At 43.1% G+C, this 23,516-nt stretch overlaps 1 protein-coding gene across 1 annotated transcript in view; it reads right to left on the bottom strand.

Moving 5' to 3' along the window:
* LOC122561437 (dynein axonemal heavy chain 3-like) overlaps positions 1–23,516 on the bottom strand; it is a 466,282-nt gene that overhangs the window by 298,734 nt on the left and 144,032 nt on the right. Inside the window, exons 16-20 of the mRNA XM_043713180.1 lie at positions 12,723–12,953; positions 9,261–9,359; positions 8,611–8,750; positions 3,506–3,664; positions 3,159–3,387 (exon numbers count right to left, since the gene is read on the bottom strand). Coding sequence (XP_043569115.1) covers positions 3,159–3,387; positions 3,506–3,664; positions 8,611–8,750; positions 9,261–9,359; positions 12,723–12,953 — 858 coding nt within the window. The remainder of the gene's footprint in view (positions 1–3,158; positions 3,388–3,505; positions 3,665–8,610; positions 8,751–9,260; positions 9,360–12,722; positions 12,954–23,516) is intronic.

Here is a 23,516-nt window from a genome sequence, read left to right on the forward strand (position 1 = left end):
ATGGTAGGCTCATTCAGAAGGTCAGGAGGAATGGGATGCAGGGGAACTTAGCTGTCTGGATACAGAATTGGCTGGCCAACAGAAGACAGCGAGTGGTAGTAGAAGGAAAATATTGTGCCTGGAAGTCAGTGGTGAGTGGTGTTCGACAGGGCTCTGTCCTTGGGCCTCTACTGTTTGTAATTTTTATTAATGACTTGGATGAGGGGATTGAAGGATGGTTCAGCAAGTTTGCAGATGACACAAAGGTCGGAGGTGTCATTGACAGTATGGCTGTTGTAGGCTGCAGCAGGACATTGACAGGATGTAGAGATGGGCTGAGAGGTTGCAGATGGAGTTCAACCTGGATAAATGCGAGGTGATGCATTTTGGAAAGTCGAATTTGAAAGCTGAGTACAGGATTAAGGATAGGATTTTGGCAGTGTGAAGGAACAGAGGATCTTGGTCTGCAGGTACATAGCTCCCTTAAAATGGCCACCTAAGTGGACAGAGTTGTTAAGAAAGCATATGGTGTTTTGGCTTTCATTAACAGGGGGATTGAGTTTAAGAGTCGTGAGATCTTATTGCAGCTCTATAAAACTTTGATTAGACCGCACTTGGAATACTGCGTCCAGTTCTGGAGGAAAGATGTGGATGCTTTGGAGAGGGTTCAGAGGAGGTTTACCAGGCTGCTGCCTGGACTGGAAGGCTTATCTTATGAGGAGAGTTGACTGAGCTCGGACTTTTTTCATTGGAGAAAGGGAGGAGGAGATGGGACCTAATTGAGGTATACAAGATAATGAGAGGCATAGATAGAGTCGATAGCCAGAGACTATTTCCCAGGGCAGAAATGGCTAACACGAGGGGTCATAGTTTTAAGCTTGTTGGAGGAAAGTAGAGAGGGGATGTCAGAGACGGGTTGTTTACACAGAGAGTTGTGAGAGCATGGAATGCGTTGCCAGCAGCAGTTGTGGAAGCAAGGTCATTGGGGACATTTAAGAGACTGCTGGACCTGCATATGGTCACAGAAATTTGAGGGTCAATGGTCGGCACAACATCGTGGGCTGAAGGGCCTGTTCTGTGCTGTACTGTTCTATGTTCTATGTTCTATATATCGGTGTTTGGCTAATTGGCTGGTGGAGATAGGGAGGCAATAGAGTTTCCTTAAATGGGGCAATCGAGAATGAGAGGTCATAGGTTTAGGATATAGCATAGTGGATTTGAAACAGCGATGAGGAGAAATCACTTCTCTCAAAGAATCATGAATCTGTGGAATTCCAGGAAAAAGAACGTTATTCATATTGGAAAAAGACAATATTGTTGCGGAGAATACTGAGAAACAGGCAACCAGACTAGATGGGATTGAGGTTCACAAGGAGGAGTTGTTAGCAATTCTGGAAAGTGTGAAGATAGATAAATCCAATGGGTCAGATGGAATTTATCCTAGGATTCTCTGGGAAGCTAGGGAGGAGATTGCCGAACCTTTGGCTTTGATCTTTATGTCATCATTGTCTACAGGAATAGTACCAGGAGACTGGAGGACAGCAAATGTTGTTCCCTTGTTCAAGAAGAGGAGTAGAGACAATCCTGGTAATTATAGACCAATGAGCCTTACTTCAGTTGTGGGTAAAGTGTTGGAAAGGGTTATAAGAGATAGGATTTATAATCATTTCAAAAGGAATAAGTTGATTAGGGATAGTCAACATGGTTTTGCCTATCCTCGGATGCTGCCTGAATTGCTGTGCTCTTCCAGCACCACTGATCCAGAATATGGTTTTGTGAAGACTAAGTCGTGCCTCACAAACCTTACTGAGTTCTTTGAGAAGGTGACCAAACAGGTAGATGAGGGTAAAGCGGTTGACGTGGTGTATATGGATTTCAGTGAGGCATTTGATAAGGTTCCCCAAAGTAGGCTATTGCACAAAATACAGAGGCATGGGATTGCGGGTGATTTAGCGGCTTGGATCAAAGATTGGCTAGCTGAAAGAAGACAGAGGGTGATGGTTGATGGGAAATGTTCATCCTGGAGTTCAGTTACTAGTGTATCGTAAGGATCTGTTTTGGGTCCACTGCTATTTATCATTTTTACAAACAACTTGGATGAGGGAGTAGAAGGATGGGTTAGTAAATTTGCAGACGACACTAAGGTCAGTACAGTTGTGGATAGTGCCGAAGGATGTTGTAGGTTACAGAGGGTCATGGAGAGCTGCAGAGCTGGGCTGAGAGATGGAAAATGGAGTTTAATGCTGAAAATCATAAGCTGATTCACTTTGGAAGGAGTAACAGGAATGCAGAGCACTGGGTGAATGGTAAGATTCTTGGTCGTGTAGATGAGCAGAGAGATCTCGATGTCCATGTACCTAGATCCCTCAAAGTTGTCACCTAGGTTGATAGGGCTGTTAAGAAGGCATATGGTATGTTCGCGTTTATTAGTAGAGTTCTGGAACCATGAGATCATGGCTGTACAAAACTCTGGTGTGGCCACATTTGGAGTGTTATGCACAGTTCTGGTCATCACATTACAGGAAGGATGTGGAAGCTTTGGCAAGGGTTCAGAGGAAATTTACTAGGATGTTCCCTGTTATGGAGGGAAGGTCTTACAAGGAAAGATTGAGGGACTTGAGGCTGTTTTCGTGAGAGAGAAGAAGGTTGAGAGGTGACTTAATAGAGACATATAAGATAATCAGAGGGTTAGCTAGGGTGGACAGGGAGAGCCTTTTTCTTCGGATGGTGATGGATAGCACGAGGGGGCCTAGCTTTAAACTGAGAGGTGATAAATATAGAACAGATGTCAGAGATAGTTTCTTTACTCAGGGAGTAGTAGGGATGTGGAACGGCCTGCCTGCAACAGGTGTAGACTCGCCAACTTTAAGGGCGAATAGTATAGATTAGATGGGCTTCATATCGGTTTCACAGGTCGGCACAACATCAAGGGCAGAAGTGCCTGAACTATGCTATAATGTCCTATGAATAAGTTTAAGGAGGAGATGGCCAGATTTTTAATGATTAATGGGTGAAAGGAAGGGCAGCAAATTGGAGTTGAGGCTGAGATGAGATCAGCCATAATCTGATTAAATGGTGGAACAGGCTGGATGGGCTGAATGGCCTACTTCTGCTCCTAGTTTTTACATTCTTTAATTGGGTAAGGTTTTCCAAAGCAGAGATAGAATGAGCCACTTCACCTCATAAAGCCACTTTTCCACAAGGTCCTTGGCTTTGGCCGGGATGATGCGAGTGACAAGTTCAACTTTCTCCCCTTCGGCTGACTCGATGTGGGTAATTTCTTTGTTGGCGTTGAAGGTGAGCTGAGCAATCCCTTCGAAACATTTCTTGAGGTGAGGCTGGACTCGAAGAGGATCTTTTGTCTCTGAGAGAATCTCCAACAGTTCGTCATTAGAGAGGAAGAAAAACCTACAGAAAAGAAGGAGAACAAGGGGGGAGTGAAGCCCCGAAATCCCACTCAGTCAACTCGAATGAGCCGCAAGCTGTTTGACCAAACAAAAGCGTAAAAAAAAAAGACGTAGGTTACCGGGGGAAGAAAAGTCTTTTCTTTTCTAAATACTCGTTGAGCCCCTTCTGAATGTCATCCAACAGTGACTCTGCTTCTCTCAGCTTATCCAACATCTGTGGCTGGGAGATAACTTGCATTGCATTGGCTCCCTTGACCGATTCTCTCATTATCAGCCTCCTGGAGAGTCAGAGAGAATAGACGGAATAAAGTGACTGTACCTTTGCACAACAGGCTTCACAACTTTAATTGAAAATGCATTGCCGCAAAACACCAGCATGAGCATGAAGCCACCAGGACCGTGTTAATACAACAGCCTTGCCTGTTACAAAAGCACAGCTGTCCTCATTCTCAAATTATAGCTAAATGGAACATGAAAAGCTGCAATTGTTCTCAGTGTGAATCATTTTTATCCCGAGACAGCCAATTGAAAACTGCCCTCACAAAAACGGGACAGAAGAGGGTTTTTTTTAAAAATGCAATTTTGTTAATTTGCTCAGAGCAGGTTTTCATTATTGATGCCAATACTTTCAGCTTATTTAAAAAAAAAACGTGACACATTGTGACTGTCTGCCAAACCACAATTCTCAAGTTAAACACAAAGAAACAGCAGCTAACAGGATGGCTGAGCAGTATATAGCAAGGATGCCATATTCAACTTGAGCCTGGCTTCAAAAGTGGCAGTCTGAATTAGTTGACTCTTATGGAAACTGCCATCTTTAATCCCCTACTGGATGCCATGAGGTTGTAGAGGTTGCTATATAAATGCAAGTCTTCCTTTCTTTCCGATGTGGTACTGACTCAAGTCTCACACTATGAAACGATTCTAAATGGCTCTCATAGCCATTCACAAAATGAAAACTAGACCATTGGGGTTTTGATGGCTAGGACTCCATAATTCTCTGCAAATCAGCACAAAATACATTCAGAACACCTTGCTCTTTCTTTAAAATAAAAGAATGAAAACAGTCACACTTTGATGCTAATAAAAACCTACCAGGAATGCTAAACTCAAAGGATTGTCTTTCTAAAATACTTAAACACCTTGTTAAAAAGACATTTTTAAATTTCACAGTGTTACATGTTACAAAGATTTGTGCTTCATGCCTGAGGTTACTTACTATTAATGAAACTCGTAGTTTTCTGACAGTAAATATTTTCTGACATTATAAATAAGGGATAAAATCTTGAAAGGGATGCAGAAGCAGAATGATCTGGGTCTATGAGAGGAAATTATTTTGAAGGTAAATGGAGAAAGAGCAGTTAATAAAAATTCCAGTTTATTAATGGGGGCATAGAGCACTGGAGCAAGGTTTCTATAAGTCATTTGTCAGTCCTTAGCTGGAGTATTGCATTCTGGGCACTACACTTTGGAGAGAGAGTGCAGAAGAGATTTACAAGAATGGTCCCAGAGATAAGATTTATTAATTAGGAGGATAAATTTGAGAGATTGAGACTGTTCTCCCTGGAGAGTCGAGGGCCAAGAAGAGATCTGATAGAGGTTTTCAAAAACAGAGGAGATACGGAGAAATTGTTCCTGCTCAAAATAATTTAAGTTCTGAGCAGGGATTGTACAAATTGGGCCTGTTCTCTCCAGAATTTAGAAGGTTAAGGGGTCCAACATATTAATAGGAATTAATAGTAAAAGATAAACTATTACCCCTGAAGTAGATTCTAAAACTAGGGAGAATTAGGGGCGGACTGTTCAGGAGAGATGTTAGGAAGCATTTCTAATTTAGAACTCTCTTCCACACACATCAGTGGATGCTCAATTTTAAATCTGAGATAAATCTTTATTGAGCACATGTATTTTGGCTCTGATGCTTGTGATCCTCATCGGTCACTTCACCGTGTTATTCTGTTTCGATTGACAAGTACAAAGAGCTGTTTATATTGAGTTTTGTTGCTCATCCATGGGATGAGCGTGAATCAAATAACATCTGACTCCAAGGTAAGGCTCATGAGAAGAATGTCTAATCCTGTTTCACCAAGTCTGTGAGGGTCATCTTTAATTATTACAGAATAGTGAAAGTCCTTTCAATATTTATAACAGACCCTAATGGATCCCTGGAGGGGTGGAGGTGAAGATTGTGTCTGATGTTGATACAAAACCCATCTCAAGGCCTAAGATTGTTACTGGTCCCAGGCACAGGGGAGTCAGGAGGGAGAGTCAATCCTAAAGAGGTTGGTTCTCAATGGAGAACCCTAATCTCAGTTTCTGGCCCCTCAAATCAGATGCGTTTATGTACAAGGGACCTCTTCTCCGGCTCCCTCAACAACAACCCACAAAAATATGTCAGGGTTTGATGGCGCACTTTGTTGGATTGCAATACTTCCCTTGCCCATTGCTGGGGCACCAGTGAAGACAGAATGAAACCCTTTACTGGCCTTCAGTTGTGGGAAATCCCCAGAAATGGAACAGGGGAAATGTAGGAAGATGGGAGACTCCACCACTACCCTGAACCCCACTACCTCTATTTAACATCCCCCCTTCTTCACTGAACCTGCCATCGTGGGGGTAAGGGGTGAGGAGAATTAAATTCTGCCTTTTTATAATTGAGATGTGAAATAACAGCAGATGGCACACAGGAATATTGCAACTGAACTTCAATATAAAGACCTGGGAAACCAATAGTAATAATCTGAGTCACTCACAGCACATTGTCCCATCAAAAATTCATCAAAGATCCTCAGACAGCGCCTTTCACACCCATGGCCACTTCCATCTCGGGACAAGGGCATGGCATACATTGGAACACCTCCACCTGCAAGTTCTCCTCCAAGCCACTCACCATCCCGACTTGGAAATGTATCACCATTCCTTCAGTGTTACTGGGTCAAAATCTTGGAATTCCCTCCCTAAAGGTATTGTGGGTCTACCTACAGCACATTGACTGCAGCGGTTCAAGAATGCAGCTCCCCACCACCTACTCAAGGACAACGAAGGATGGGCAATAAATGCTGGATCAGCTAGTGACACCCATGTCCCATATTTAATTTTTAAAAGTCCTGATCACCACACAATGCAGTTAGTCATTCTGTACCTTGTAGAGCTCTACAGGATTTAGCTAACTGGAAGCAGCAATTGTCATACTGCACAGAATAATATTCAGAACACAAATGCAGAAAGGCTGATCTTTACTCTTCCAGAAGGATAATATAACATACAAATGATGCACACTGGACCAACTGTATTGCAAAATGGCGCTCCCATACCCTCGTTTCAAGTGTTGCTGGATTTTCCCTCTGAGAAGGAACATTCATTTAAACAAACGTAGTGTGCACAGACCGGAAAAATTGAAAGACATTTTGGAAATGCATGTTGTGGGTAGTTGAAGCCAGTTGTTTGCACAGTTTGGTTTTTATAAAAGCACACATACTACGTTCCGCATGTGCTCAGATCATTGCGTTCATTTCAGTCTCAGGCAGCATCATTCAAGCTGTGTTCTGATTGACTGTCTCTTCACAAATCTGCCTCATTCTATTTGATGTCAATGTGAATGCCACTCTAACAGCTCACAATTCAATCCAGGCTATTACGAAAAAGAAACATGATGGAATTGTTAAACAAAGAAGGACTTGTTTTGAGAGCACTTTTCGCAACCACAACCTCCCAAAGCCAGATGAAATACTTTCACAGTGAAGTCATTTTTGCAATACAGGAAACCCACTAGCTAATTTGCACACAGCAAGTTCCCATAAGCAGCTCCTTAATAAATTACCAGATCATCTCTTTAACAGATGATGGTGGAGACCAGAGATAACTGTCTTGCTTTCCTATGCCCTGTGATCTTCTACATCCTTGTTGATAGATAGGGGCCTCACTGTTATGTCTCGATTCAGACTCCACTGTACTGAGCATACTACTGTGTAAGGGATTTAGGACCCTGGAGTAACTTTGTGATGCTGTCACAGACCTGCTCCCCACTGGGCACAAATAGTACAGAGTGGGAGGAGTCAGTCAGACGATTAGGAATTTGGAAGAAAGAAGCACATGTTGAAATAGTCTTTTAATAAAGTAGATTTGGAGCCAAAAATATCAAAGATTAATGAGTAAAGAAATGTTTTGGCTTAATTTGTGATCAACAGTCTGACAAAAAAAACCCAAGTCTTGAAGTTGTATTCCTTTCATCCAGCCCGTTCTTTCAACCCAAATTCTTAGATGAAGCATAAAACCAATTCCAAAAGAGATATGCTTTATGGCATTATTGGCGTTACTGCACAATATTGAAAGATTGGAAAGTCACATTTACTTGATGCTAAGACAGCTAGTTGTGCCAAGTTTTAAAGGTGTACATGACACCCCTCAAGAGAGAAACAGGTCTTTGAATCTTTACAGGTCGATGTCTTTCTCGATCTTTGTGCGTGACAATGAACCAACTATTTTTAAATCAAATGAAATCACATCGTGATGTCCAAATTTAATACCAGATCAGATATGAGAATAAGAAATTAATTAACTGGATCATTTTAAAAACCTTTGCTATGTTTACTAGTGAAAAGCATTTGCAATTAGAAGGGATTCTCATTGTTCTAGTTTGACATTAATCCCCTAGTCTCTTGCCTTATATCAACCTCATATTTCCTCATCGGAGTTTAAAATTGCTAATTGCATCCCTTTAGCTGGGAGGACAATGCAGTCCATTCAGCTTCAAAAAGACTTGGACTTTGAGCTCGACTGACAGAAGGAGATTTACTCGGTGAGTTTTAAAAAAAACAAAGTCAAGCTACGCACTCAGTGTTCCAACAATGATAAGAAAACACTAGACAATGGGGTTCAATGTAAACACAATCAATGCAACACCAACTGAGCTGCTTATATTTCATCACTTATCATGATTACAAATCTTTCTGTGTGAAGGAACTTAATTTTAATCAGGTTCTTTCATGTATGTTAGACTAACAAACGTTTTCACATGTATAGTGAATAAAACACGTTTGCCAGTAAAATATGGGATAAAACAATGATTTTGTGGATAAATTCATTGTAGAACCACAGTAAATGTCACATTTTCTTACAAAAGCGGTTAGTTTCTATTATAATACAAACACAGACCACCTCCCCTCCCTTCCGCTATGATCCTTTCACATGTTTCTGTTTTGTTTAAGTAAAAGGAGTTCCTCACCAGTTTGTATCCACCACGTCAAACATCTTTCCTTGCTCTGGGATTTGACTGTGGATATCCTCTGAGCTGAATATCGGCTCCAGGTACAGCCAAGCCATTTGGACACGGAGCCAAGATTCCAGGATATTATGCATCAGCCACTGTGAAAAGACAACATACTGGGTGAAGTCGAAATTGTTGCTACCAGTACGAATGTAACAAGAAAAGAGACGGATTACTTTTCAGAGAAAGGGGATGGCTCTGCAGATGCCTGTTCTCCTCCTTTCTGTCTTGCAAGCTTCTGGGAGGTGAACTCTCATCTTGCACAACCAGCCCTGACATTCCTTCTTTCTGTTCTAGTTGAAGAAGCACAGTGAAGTAAGAGCCAAGCCTGCTCCTTGGTCAGTCTCACATGGATGAGTTGCTCACTTACTGAGTGACTGCCTATTTAGTTTCGTCTCTCACGATGAAAACTAAAGCAGCCTCAGTTCAGCAGTTTGCATGTCATGCTGTTCCCACAAGACCAGCACTGCAGCCCAAGTTGAAGAAGTTACATCAACTGAAAACTGCTGAAGCATGAACGCCAACAGATAACAAAAAAAAAACCAAGGCGTGGGATGCAACAAAAAAAAATTCAGACACTAATTAAATTCTACAAGAAACCAACTTACCAGCTTAGACTCCCATGCTGATATTTCCTTTTCGAAGGAGGCAATAAATGGAGAACCTTTCATGGTGGTAGTTTTTACAATGTGGTCTTCAAGTAAAACCTGAGAGAAATAGATTATACTCACGGATTATGGTCCTGAATGGATGCCAAGAATAAGATAAAACGAAGAGATAAGTTAGAGCTTGTACAGAGCTAGATTTGTGGCCAGCAATTGGCAATGATTGAACCTTATTGCTGTTTGCTGCAGAGACTGAAGTGTCATTTACAAAAGAAAACCCATAGAATCTCATCTGAAACTATTTCACTATTGTCACTTAACAATTTAAATTTTCATACCTTCACTCAATAAGATCACAGAGTTTTTTATTTAAATGCAGCATGCAAGATAGCAGCTATTAAATAAGCTCCAGACTCCTATCCATTCTTTTCCTAGTGCAATGGAGAGGTTTAATAAAAGCACCAGCTAACTTCAAAGCAGACAATTTAAACCTCTTCTGCAAAAAGTCTATTTTGCAATAATGGAATTACATGATTCTTGTCAGTATCTGCAACAGAAGAATTAATTGTAATTTGTGAAGTTAATCCACTAAGTGAGAGAATTCATCCAATATTACTTGTTCAAAATTTGGGATCACATAATTTTGTATTTTTTAAAAGTGAACTTGAGACTGATTCTTATGAAATGACCAGGTGTGATTTTGGATGCTATTAATGAAAAATAGCTTCCTACAAGTTTGGCTTATTCCTTTTTTTAACCAATTAGGAAATCAGGTATTTTTAAAATCACAAGAGCAGCAGCTGCCAGCAAATGCCATCACACATACTGCAGCAAGCAAAAGATCAAATGAGCTCCAGCCTTTAGATATCTTCTGATCTCTATTCGAGGCACAGCTGATCACTGAAGATTAGGTTCAAATCCAGTTACATTCTCAAGCTGAACACATTTTAAAAAGTGCCTCTGCATTTGATAAAATCCCACTCCAAGTCGAACAAAAATATGGAAACTGGTTCCAAACTTCCTCCTTAACCATCAAGTGTAACTGCACAACTCACTCCTAAAGGAAACTGGAGGCATTACCTCAATGTATCATGTAGACAGTTCACAGAGGAGTGTAAGAATAATAATCAGCTAATTGCACTAGGGGATTTCAACTTTTCCGACATAATTTGGGAAAGTCACAGTGTTAAGCGTTTAGACAGGGCGGATTTCTTGAAATGTAACCAGGGGATCTTTTTATAGCAATATGTAGAAGGTCCAATGAGGTGGTTCAGGGGCAGAAGCTGGTTGGACAAGTGTTTGACTTGGCAGTACGGGATCAGTTTAGTGATAGAGCCCACAGCACGGTATGGTTCAAATTTGTTTTAGACTAGGAAAAAGATGGCTTCAAAAGCTGGCTTTGGACTATGGGAAGGCTGATTTTATTAAAGTAAAGCAGGATCTGGCCACAGTAGAGTGGGAACAGCTCCTTGCGGGTAAGTCTACTGCGGAGCAGTGGGGGGCATTCAAAAAGGAGCTGGGGAAAATGCAGGTGCAACATTCACCCTTAAGACGGAAGTGTAGGAGTAATAAGTTCAGAGAACCCTGGATGTCTAGATCAACTCAGGACTGGATAAGGATGAAGCAGAGTAAGTCTTTTAGCAAGTCCAAAGGGAGCAATTCAGCTGCGGCCCTTGAGGAATACAAGACGAACAGGTCGGAACTTAAGAAAGCAATTAGAAAATTAAACAAGGGGTATGAGAAATGACATGTGAACAGGATTATGGAAAATCCTAAGGTGTTTTATAAACACATTACAAAGAATAGGGCCTATTAGGAACCAAACTTGGTTATGGTTATAACTTGGTATGGACGGCACGGTGGCACAGTGGTGCCTCACAGCGCCAGAGATCTGGGTTCAATTCCCACCTCAGGCGACTGACTGTGTGAAGTTTGCACATTCTCCCTGTGTCTGCGTGGGTTTCCTCCCACAGTCCAAAGATGTGCAGGTCAGGTGAATTGGACATGCTAAATTGCCCAAAGTGTTAGGTGAAGGGGTAAATGTAGGAGTATGTGTGGGTGGCGAGTCGGTGTGGACTTGTTGGGCTCTTGGGCCTGTTTCCACATTGTAAGTAATCTAATCTAATCTAATCTAAACTTGTGTGTGAGGCTGCAGGATAATGTAAGAGTGTTGAATGAACACATCCCTTCATTCTGGAAAAGGAGAATGTAGATATGAAATTTGGTAAAAGGGAATGTGAGGAACTTGCACAGTTTGGTGAGGAGCTGGAGGCTCAGTCAGACTTAAAAACAGACAAATCCCCTGGCCTAGATGATTTGCATCCCAGGCTGCTGTGAGAGGCGAAGCAGGAAATTGCCGAGGCTCTAACACAAAGTCTTGATTAATCTCTGGCCGCAAGGGAGATGCCAGAGGACTGGAAGATGGCATATTATGGTTCTACTCTTTAAGAAGAGTGGTAGAGATGAGCCAGGAAATTACAGGCAGGTGAGTCTCACGTCAGTGGTAGGGAAGCTATTGGCGAAAATTCATGAAAGAGCAGATTAATATCCACTTGGAAATGCATTAGTTAATTAGGGGTAGAAAGTTTTGAAAATGCGAGCATGTATGTGAATACTTACATGGATTTTAGTAAAACCTTTGATAAGGCAGACCAGTGGCAGGTGGTCTTTAACCCTGATAACTACAAGGTGATGCACTTTGGAAGACAAAAAAAGATGAGGGAGTATTTAATGAATGGCAGGACACTGGACAGTGAAGAGGAACAGAGGGATCTTGGGATAATTATTCACAGATCCATGAAGTCAACAGAGCACATGAACAGGATTGTTGAGAAGGCACATGCACAGTTTGGTGAGGAGCTGGATTTCAGAAGGCTTTCATCAGTCATGGCTTGGAGTTTAAGAGCAAGGAGGTCATGTTGGAGTTGTACAGCGTGTTGGTCTGGCCAGAGCTGGATTATTGGATGCAGTTCTGGTTGCCTCACTACAGGAAGGATGGGATAGCACTGAAGGGGATACAGAGGAGGTTCACCAGGATGTTGCCTGGGATGGAGAAATTCTCTGCAGCAGAAATGGGACATGATTGAGGTGTATAAGATTATGAGAGGTACGGACAGGGTGAATACAGAGCAGCTGTTTCCCTTGGTTGAGGGGTCAATCACAAGGGGGCATAGTCTTAGGGTAAGAGATGGGAGATTCAAAGGGGATTTGGGAAAATAACCTTTTCACTCAGTGAGTGGTGGGAATCGGGAATACATTGCCTGGGAGGGTAGTGGAGGCTGGAAACCTTATAACCTTTAAAACATATCTGGATAAATACTTCAAATATCATAACATTCAGGGATATGGGACAGACGCAGGAAATTGGGATTAGTGCACCGTTATGTTGGTACAGATTTGATGGACCGAAGGACCTTATCTGTGCTGTGTGAATCTAATCAGTAAAACACCTTTGACATACTGCACCTGAATATCGTCCACTGCTGCTAAGATTTTGATGCCGGTATATTTGTAACTGATGTATGTAAAATTAACTTCGTCCCAGTCTTCCTCCATCTTGCTGAGAGCTTTCTCCAGTGCATATTCTTTACTGGCTTGTGAGCTGATATGGTTTAAATCTTCCAGGTACTTCTCAAGACCCAGCTGCATGACGTCCATCAAGGTTGTGCTTTCATGTGGCATGATACTGAATCCAACCTGTGACAAAGTGAATCTCCTTACACACACATACAGTCACTGCAAACAATCTACATGGTTTCAATGTTGAATGAGTGAAGAAGTAGCCTTTCATCATCGGGTGTTTGTATCCATTTTTAATTCCATATTAGATTAGGTTACTTACAGTGCGGAAACAGGCCCTTCGGCCCAACAAGTCCACACCGACCCTCCGAACAGCAACCCACCCAGACCCATTCCCCTACACCTAACACTACGGGCAATTTAGCATGGCCAATTCACCTGGCCTGCACATTTTTGGACTGTGGGAGGAAACCAGAGCAAACCCACACAGACACAGGGAGAATGTGCAAACTCCACACAGACAGTCGCCTGAGGCAGAAATTGAACCCGGGTCTCTGGTGCTGTGAGGCAGCTGTGCTAACCACCGTGCCACTGTGCCGCCCAGTATAGCAGATGGATTTTTTTGCTTTATTTAAGGAATTTTGAAATTAGATTAGATTAGATTACATTAAATTAGATTACATTACAGCGTGGAAACAGGCCCTTCGGCCCAACAAGTCCACACCGACATGCCGAAGCGCAACCCACCCATACCCCTACATTTACCCCTTACCTAACACAATGGGAAATTTAGCATGGCCAATTCACCTGACCTGCACATCTTTGGACTGTGGGAGGAAACCGGAGCACCCGGAGGAAACCCACGCAGACACGGGGAGAATGTGCAAACTCCACACATTCTGAGGCGGGAATTAAACCTGGGTCTCAGGCGCTGTGAGGCAGCAGAAATGGAACACGAAAACACAGACGAGGGGATTTGGTCCAAAATATCAAATAATTGACCTGAGAAAGGGGAATATGATTAAATAAAGAACCAACATTATTCAAAATCAGGTGGCAATAATCAATGGAAGGCCAAGATCACTTGATTTTTAATCTGAGGGTCCAGGGTTCAACTCCCTAAAGGTTCTCCTGAGGGCTGCCCTGGATAGAAGGGATGGCCTTTTCCCCGAGGATAGAAACAAGAGACCATTCCCTCTGCATTCTACTTTCCACTCATACTTTGTGCTCTAGTTATTGTGATATTGCCACTGCAAATGACTGTCACACAGGACCTTGAGTGCCATCCATGCAGTTCATCTCCACTCTGACCCCAGAATCAGCACCACGTCATGGTAACCCCCCACCACATCAGATAACTTGCACCCCTCGAGGGATTTAATTCCAAAGCACGGCACCGTTTCTTTGCCTGGTGTCTGTCATACCCCCAGCTGAATAACGCAAAAGGCAGGGACAACATTGATGAGTTAAAGTTCGTATGAATTGCAGCAAAATGTGCTTCATGCATTTGGATTGGAATATTTGAGTTAGCTGTTATTTCTAACTTCTTGCCAAGAGAATGATGTGGTGGTCAGTGACAAATGGAAGATACGGAGTATGAGTGAAGGGGGAAGCTGGGGTTGAGGTCAATGCTCTCACACTCACATGAATGTTTCATGTACAATGGGACTGTCCAACCTCCCACTGGATAGGTGAACGTGTCCATCTTTCTCCTTCACCTGCAGTTGGCCCTACTCCATGTGACCTCTGTACATGCTCCCAGATCCAAGAGGAAGCCAAAGGCTGGGTCCAACTGGTTTGGGCAGACATAGGCAGGAATCCCTTGAGACGTGGCACACTCTCTGAAAAATTCTGCAACTTCAATCAACTGTGTATATAAAAAAAACTAAACACTTAGAGAATTAAAAGCCAAAAGATCTCAACCTATTAATTAGTCTGTAAGTAACTAGTGGTGAACTAGTGCTGGTGGGAAGCCTTCTTGTAGCTTAACATGTGGTCAGCCAGGAGATTCATGGAACTCCATTATTGTCGTTTAGCATCAAATCGGTTTCACAGGTTACATCCCCTGAACCTGATATTCTACACTGTAAGGTTTTAAAACAGGTGACTACAGCCATAATGGCTAGATTGACTGCACCTCAAGTGGGGTCTGTGGTGGTCAGATACACTGAATTCTGGTTAGGGGCACTCAGTAATGGGCAACATCTCCCTGACACAGGATTCTGGAGGTAAGATGTCAATCGGAATCACCAAAATGGCACAAACAACTTTCCTTACCCTTGAATACACAGTAATTTACTGGTTTCTAATGAACATCATGACAATCCCAGCACTTTCCAAGTGCCTGGTAAACAATCCAACAAATCTGGTTGGGATTTGCCAGTGGCCCCCATGCAGCAAAAGGGGAAAAGTGGGCACATCATCACCAATGTGCCTGAGTGGGCCTCCTGGCACTAGGAGGGAGTGGAGGGTGAAATGCTTGGAGTTAACTCCTTGCTGTTGCCTCTGACACCAACTCCCTGTGAGAGTCAAATTACCCTGGATACTATGCTGCTCTGAGAGGTAGGTACAGTACCAGAGTTTAGATTAGAGTGGTGCTGGAAAAACACAGTAGGTCAGGCAGCATCCGAAGAGCAGGAAAATCGATGTTTTAGGTGATTTTCCTACTCCTCGGATGCTGCCTGACCTGCTGTGCTTTTCCAGCACCACTCTAATCTAAATTCTGGTTTCCAGCATCTGCAGTTCTCACTCCTGCTTTGGTACAGTACCACCTTGCCCATTGGCACTAGAGGCAGAGAGCCACAAGCCTCTGCTTATCTGGCAGTCCATGCTGGGCAGGACCTCTGGCACTGCCCCACATCCCAACCCCACCTCCGGCCCCAATTACAGGAAGGTTCACCAATGATCATGGCAATAACCAAGGGCACTTAATCCTGCTGTGCCTCCTCTACTGAACTGAAGGAGGCTCCCCCCACTTCACCATCAATGGGGTAGACGCCCGTCTTCCCGATAGACACCAGCACAATCAGATCTACTGCTTTTGATCTTCTGGAACTTCCTCTGTCCAGTGTTGTCCTCAGGGATGAGTGACATAAAGTCATAGACTGCCTGCTCCCTAATGAATCAGTTCTCTGCCAGAGTACTCCTTCTCCTCTTTCTCATGCTACAGACCTGGTTATGAATCATAGAATCCCTACACTGTGGAAGTAGGCCATTCAGCCCATCAAGTCCATATTGACCCTCCAAAGAGCACCCACCAAGACCCAGCCCTCTACCCTAACACTGTACTTCCCCATGGCTAATCAACCTGGCCTGTACGTTCCTGGACACTATGGACAATTTAGCCAATCCACCCAATCTCCACATCTTTGGACTGTTGGAGGAAACCAGAACACCTGGAGGAAACTTATGCAGACACGGGGGGAGTGTGCAAACTGCACACAGACAATTGGCCAAGGGTGGAATGGAACCTGGGTCCCTGACACTGTGAAGTAACAGTGCTAACTATTGAGCCACTGTGCCGCCCATTAACTCAGAGTAACCAAGGCCATTACCAGTATCCAAAACTAGAAAACCATTTAGACAGCTTGACCTCCAGGATACTTGCACTACCTTCCCCAGTTTCCCCTTATGGGACAATCTAGAAATTGATACCACAGTTTTAGGATAAGGGGTAGCAAATTAAAACCAGAGATGAAAAGAGATTCCTTTCTGCAAAGGATCGTAAATCCGTGAAATTCAATAATACAGAGTGCAGTGGACACCAGAACACTGAATAAATTTGAAAGAGGAGATAGGTTTTTAATGAGTAAAGGGAGAAAGTGTCAGGAAGAGTGGACAGGAAAATGAGGGTGGGCCAAGATGAGATCAGTCATTATTGTATTAGATGGTAGAGGAGACTTCAGAGGCTGAATGACCAACTCCTCCTCCTATTCTTATGTTTGTAGTTCTCTAAGAATGTCCCACATTCCCTATCTGCCTCCGTACTCTGACTCTAGGGGTGACCACTTCTCTGTGAATGAGCTATCCACACAACCATTACCCTTACTGACCTGACAGTGACTGCTCGTGATCTGAAACATTGAACTGAGGTTTCTGCAGCTAGTGGCACATCCCTCACACAGTTGCCTCGGTTACAGATAGCATCCACAACTTCCCTATACTACAGGATAAACAAACCTGCTGTGCCTTGGCATTACCTCACTTATGTTAACTTTATTTTACTTAGCCATTACTTAATCCTGACAACTATTGATAAACCTTAATTGAAGTGATAAATCTGATTGTTAACCACTTTTTGCAACTAACTTGACTTAAAAGCATTGCTTTCCTTCATGCACGGAATTCCCAAGTGATCCCAATTCACTGCTCATGACATTTCACTGTTTAACAAGGTGATCAAACTCACTTGAAAGTTGTTCATTCTAACGTTAGAGCCTGACTCTTAATCTATATTTAAACTTGCTCGAGCTCAGCATTAAAAATCCAATTCACTATCTATCCTGTCTACAATTCAGTCAGTTTAATAAGGCAATCACACTTACTTTCAAGGTTGTTAGTTGACTTGTCAGAGTCTGATTCTTAACCCATATATAAACTTCAAAAAGACTTATCAGCATTTACCACCTAAACTTAATTCATTACTCACTCGGGTATAGTCTGCTCATCTGACTGACCATACAGTTTAAAAACCTGTCTTGTATCCATAGCTTCAGATCAACCATTAACTAGTTTTATTTTGTGATACAGTAGTTAACATCAATTGAACCAACAACTTTCAACAGATTGACAGAAAACTGCAATCATCAGGTAGTTTCCTGTTTAGCAATGCAACCTTCCTGAAACATATCTGAAAACTCACAGTTCTATACCAGAATCTGACTTTCCATCTACATATAAACTTCAAAGAGTCTTAGAGGAGAAAGTGAGGACTGCAGATGCTGGAGATCAGTGCTGAAAATGTGTTGCTGGAAAAGCGCAGCAGGTCAGGCAGCATCCAAGGAGCAGGAGAATCGACGTTTCGGGCATAAGCCCTTCTTCAAGAATGCGGCTTTTTTTTTCAGCATGGGGTGTCCAGGTGGATGGGGTGTGTTGGAGGTGGGAGAAGGGGTCGTCAGAGGGTGGGCGAGAGTCTTGGTTGAAGAAGTAGGCGCGGAGGCGAAGGCGGCGGAAGAATTGTTCGATGTCACGCCGCATGTTGGACTCGTTAATCCGAGAGAGTAGGGGAATGAAGGTGAGGCCTCTGCTGAGGACTGATCTTTCATCCTCAAAGAGGGGTAGTTCTGGAGGGATGGTGAAAACACGGCAGGGCTGGGAGCTCATTCCTGAAGAAGGGCTTATGCCCGAAACGTCGATTCTCCTGCTCCTTGGATGCTGCCTGTTCTGCTGCGCTTTTCCAGCAACACATTTTCAGTTCAAAGAGTCTTACCAGAGTTTACTGTGTGAACCTATTTCACTACTCAGGTGTTGTCACATGACAAGGGAGGGGTCTTGTGGTGCAGTGGTAGTTGTCCCTACCTTTGAGCTAGGAAGCCCAACTTCAAGTACCACTTGATCCAGTGATGTGTAATCATGTCTCTAAACAGGTCAATTTTTAAAAAAAATCTTGTCACCCGACCATTAGCCCCTTGTTGAGCTCACTGCTGTTTGTCATGTATATGAATGATCTCGATGAGAATTTAGGAGTGGTTAGTAAGTTTACAGATGATACCAAAATTGGTGGTATAGTAAACAGTGAAGAAGGTTACCTCAGATTACAAATGGATCTTGATCAATTGGGCCATTGAGCTGAGGAATGGCATTTGGAATTTAATTTTGAATAAGTGCAAGGTATTGTAATTTGGTAAAACAAATAAGGACAGGGCTTATATAACTAATGGCCAGGCCCTGGGTAGTGTTGTAGAATAGAGAGACCTAGGGATTCAGGTACAAAGTTCTTTGCAAGTTGCATCACAGGGCGACAGAGTGGTTAAGGAGGCATTTAGGCAGGCGTGTCTTCATTGCTCAGACCATTGAGTATAGGAGTTGGGATATCATGTTGAGGTTATACAGGACTTTGGTGAGGCCACTTCTGGAGAACTGTGTACAGTTCTAGTTGTCCTGCTATAGGAAGGATATTATTACATTGTAGGGGGTTCAGAAAAGATTTTCCAGGATGTTGCTGGGTGTCGTTGAGTCATAACGAGAGGCTGAATAGGCTTGGATTTTTTTTACTGGAGTGAAGGAGGGTGAGAGGTGACCTTACACAGGTTTATAAAATCATGAGGGGCATAGATTAGATGAATAGCAAGTGTCTTTTCCCTCGGTTGGGGGGAGTTGAATACTTGGGGGCATATTTTTAAGGAGAGAGGAAAAAGATTTAAAAGGGACATGAGGGGCAACTTTTTCCACACAGAGGGTGGTTCTTATGTGGAATGAACTGGCAAAGAAATTTGTAGATGCAGGTAGAGTTACATTTGGACAGGTACATGAATAGTTTAGAAAGTTATGAAAAGTTTAGAGGATTATAGGCCCAACACAAGCAAATGGGGCTAGTTTATTTAAGGAAACTTGGTCAGCATGGCCGAGTTGGACTGAAGGGTCTGTTTCTGTGCTGTAGGACTCTATGACTCTCCATCAATGTGGCTTTATGGCTGTACTTCTAGATGACCTAAACACAGCCCCATTTAGTAAATCTCTTCAGAGAAAGGCCAGCAAAACAAGCACATGAAGAGAACAGGAAGAAATGCTGAGCATTTCAAGGAGGATATTTAACACCATTTTAAGTTGCTGAGAAAACTAGTCTCTTTCTTTTGTGTGCACAGAAACAGCACAGACCAGGTTTGACCCCTCGGGTTTATCAGTGCTCGACAGAAGGCTGCAGCTGAGATTTATGAAAGGATTGAATCCCCTACCACCAGAGAGGCTAGACACCACCTTTCTCTGGCTGCTCAGGCTGCAAGAACAGACAGAAAGCAAGAAATCATTTCTGTAGCAGTTTCCCCAAATGATTAAATCATGCTGTCTGCACGATCACAGAGCCCGCAGTGACTCTGGCAGCCTGTCATTAGTGAAGTGCATTACTATTACCCTGTTAATAATCCTGACATCCCAGCCTCACAGTAGGCCCAATCCAGTAAATAAGTGCAAATGAGGGGTGGCAAACTTTACCTGCAGCTCCACTAACAAAGTTCTGGATACAAGATATCGATACCGTTAGGTTGCTCCAAGTCATGAAGGTGTACAGCACAGAAAAAAGGCTCTTTGGCCAATTGCATCTCTGCTGGTCAAAAACAACCACCTAATTATTTTAATCCTATTTCCCAATCCTTGGCCCATAGCTTTGTATGTCTTGGCATCGCAAGGGTACATCTGAATACTTCTTAAATGTTCTAAAGGTTTCTGCCTCTACAACTGTTACAGGCAGTGAGTTCCAGATTTCCCATCATCCTCTGAGTGAAAAAAGATTGTCCTTACATCCGCTTTAAACTGCCTGCCCTGTTCCTTAAATCCATGCCTCCTGATCACTGATCCCCATCAAAGTTCCTTCCTGCCTATCCTACCTATACCCTTCAGAATTTTTTACATCTTAATCATGTTCCCTCTCAATGTCCTCTGTTCTCAGGAAAACAATCCCAGTCTCACCAATCTCTCTTCAAATCTGAAACTCTCCAGTTCATACAACATTGTGCTAAGTCTTCTCTGTATCCTCTCCAGTGCTATCATATCCCTCCAAACATGCAGATTCCAGAATTGCACGCAATACACTAGCTGTGGCCTAACCTACATTTTATAGAGTTCTAGGATAATCCCCCTGCTCTTAAACACGATGCCTCAACTAATAAAGGCACATATCCTATATGCCTTCTTAACCGTTTTATCTACCTGTCGTACTAGCTTAAGGGACCGGTGTATAAATATACACCAAGGTCCCACTGACCCTTGGTGCTTCCCAGGTCTGATCATTCAAGTACAACGTCTCACATTTAACTGGATTGAATTCCATTTGTCATTGATCATCCCATCTGACAAGCCAGTCTATTTCCTCCTGTAATCCAAGGCTCATTATATACCATCCCACCAATTTTTGTATCACCTATGAACTTACTGTTCAACTGTCCAGCATTCAATCTACAGGTAGTTTTCCTAAAATGCCCACAGTTGTATTCCAGTGAAACTTCATTTAATAGAAAATCACTTCATAGAAATAATGGGCCTATGGGAAACGTGGGGTCAACAAACACTATTGCTCACAATCGCTCAAAAATCACCCAAAAGTCTAATGCAAAGTATCGCACACCCTGAGTGGAGGTTGAAATCATATTTATTAATGAAACAAATGTAAATTTAACACAGTACATTTAAAAAATGTATGAAAGCTGCTCCCTGTACAGTACCTCTCACAGAAAGCTACTCTGTCAACAGCTGACATTGGTGCATGCGCAGAACAGCATAAAGGCTGACGCTAACATCACACATGTGCAGAATGGCATGAAGCCTTCGGTGTTGACATTGGTACAAAGACTGGCACTGAAGTTGTGCATGCATGGAACAACACGGATATTGGCGCATGCACAGGATTGCTCAGACATTGGCACCTGGGCAGAATGAAGCACACAAACTGATCCCCACTGGAATCACGCTATTGCCAATAGAGGTAAGCGTTCTCGAAAACACCATTCCCTCATTCTTCAGCAATGTTACAGCCAAATTGTACTGTTGAAATGCGCCTTATCCCAGAACTACCTCTACATCATTCATATAAACCATAAACAACAAGAGCGCAACACTGACCCCTGTGAGATCTTACAGGACACAGATTTCCAGTCAGAAAACCACCCCTCAACCATCACCCTCTGCTTCCTGCCACTGTATCCAATTTGCCAAATTTCCTTGGATCCCCTGGGCTCTTACCTTTGTTATAAGTGTTTCCATGTGGGGCATGATCAAAAGCCTTGCTAAAGTCCCATATCTACACAGCCGGTCACCTCTTCAAAACATTCACTCGAGTTGGTCAGATATGACCTCCCCCAAAATAAAACTGTGCTGACTGCTCTTGATTAATCCCTGCCTCTCCAAGTGTAGCTTAATTCTGTTCTTCAGCATTGATTCCAACACTTTTCCCCATATTGAGAGGCAGTTTCCTACTTTATCCCTTGCTTCCTTGAACAACGGTATGACATTAGCTTCCTCCATCCCTCTGGCACCTCAACAAGGGAGCAATTGAAAATTATTGTAAGTGCCCTTGCTATTTCATCCCTTGTCTCATTGAACAGTCTGGGATATATTTACAGCCTGGGATATATTTCATCTGGCCCTTTAAGCCTGCCTGACCACCCAGGTCCTCCTCTCTGTCCACAGGCCTTCTCCCTGATTTCTGTACCCATATCATTTTTAGAAGCTGTATAAATATTCTAGCTAGTTTTATGTTGGACACAGGGTAATGTTCTCATTTGGCTGACCGTCCTCTAATTGTAGTTCAATGAGATGTTAACATGCAGTACTTGGTGCTTGATAAGTAAGAATAATGTTCCTCACCATTGTGCCAGTTCACAAAGGGTAAGACTCTTCTCAAAGTTAGATGCAGATAAATGAGTAAAAGGCCTAGAAATGTACTCCTCTGAGCTGAATCAGAGAAATCCTTTCAGTATGGATGCAGGCCGTTCAACCCTTGGGTCCACAAAGACCCTGTGAAGAGCATCCTGCCCAGACCCACCCTGCTACCTTATCCCTGTATTTCCCTAGGCTAATCCACCTAGCCTGTACATTCATGGACATTATGGGCAATTTAGCATGGCCAGTCCACCTACCCAGTACATCTTTTGACAGTAGGAGGAAACCAGAGCACCCATAGAAAACCCATGCAGACATGGGGAGAATGTTCACACAGATTGTCGTCCGAGGCTGGAATTGAACCCAGGTCCCCTGGTGCTGTGAGGTAGCAGTGCTAACCACTGAGTCACTGTGCTACCCCAAATGAAAGTGAAAGAAGAAGTGGCAGACTCAGCTTCATTCCAACCCCATTTGCCTCAAGGAGAGTGGGCACAAGCTCCTGAGCTGTCAAGAGCAGGTAAAGCTCAATTATCAACTCACAAACTATCAAGGGTTGAACCTGTGAATTTGGAACCATCCACATAAACAACCTCAATGATTCAGAAATCTCATTGGACAGATGAAAAGCCGAGTTCAAGTGTCGGCCAATTTAGGAGATTTCATGTGAAGGATAATTGTTCATTGTCCTGCCATTCACATCTCCTCAGGGCACCACATTTGCTCTGTTCTAGTGTCATATCACACACGAAACATTAACTCGATGTCTCTAACCACTGTTGCTGCCAGACCTTCTGAATTTCTCCAGCATTCTCTGTGTTTGTTTCAGATTTCATCTGCAGCATTTTGTTTTTATTCCTTTGTTTCATGTCTAATTCCTGCTCCCTCAGTCCCTGAACCATCAAGTTGTTGCCATTGAATCTGTCCTGCATTCAAACTGAGGGCCAATGACGGACTGCCTACCAGTTTTCATGAAGTACCATGGCGTTAATACCTCTTTTTGCCTCCGCGATAGGCAATTTGTTATTTTCCCACACTGTGGAGAGAAACTAGGCGGGGCCAGTTCCCAACATGGAAGTCTAAACTGGTGACTCCACTTTGCTGCTCACTCCTCCGCAGTCACCAACATGCCAGGGCACACTCCATGGGCAGTGGCTGTGCTGCACTCTCTGTCCATGGACGGTGTCATCGGATATGAACCAGCCTCACCAC

Source organism: Chiloscyllium plagiosum, chromosome 23 (assembly GCF_004010195.1).
Source record: "Chiloscyllium plagiosum isolate BGI_BamShark_2017 chromosome 23, ASM401019v2, whole genome shotgun sequence".
In the NCBI taxonomy this organism is placed as follows: domain Eukaryota; kingdom Metazoa; phylum Chordata; class Chondrichthyes; order Orectolobiformes; family Hemiscylliidae; genus Chiloscyllium; species Chiloscyllium plagiosum.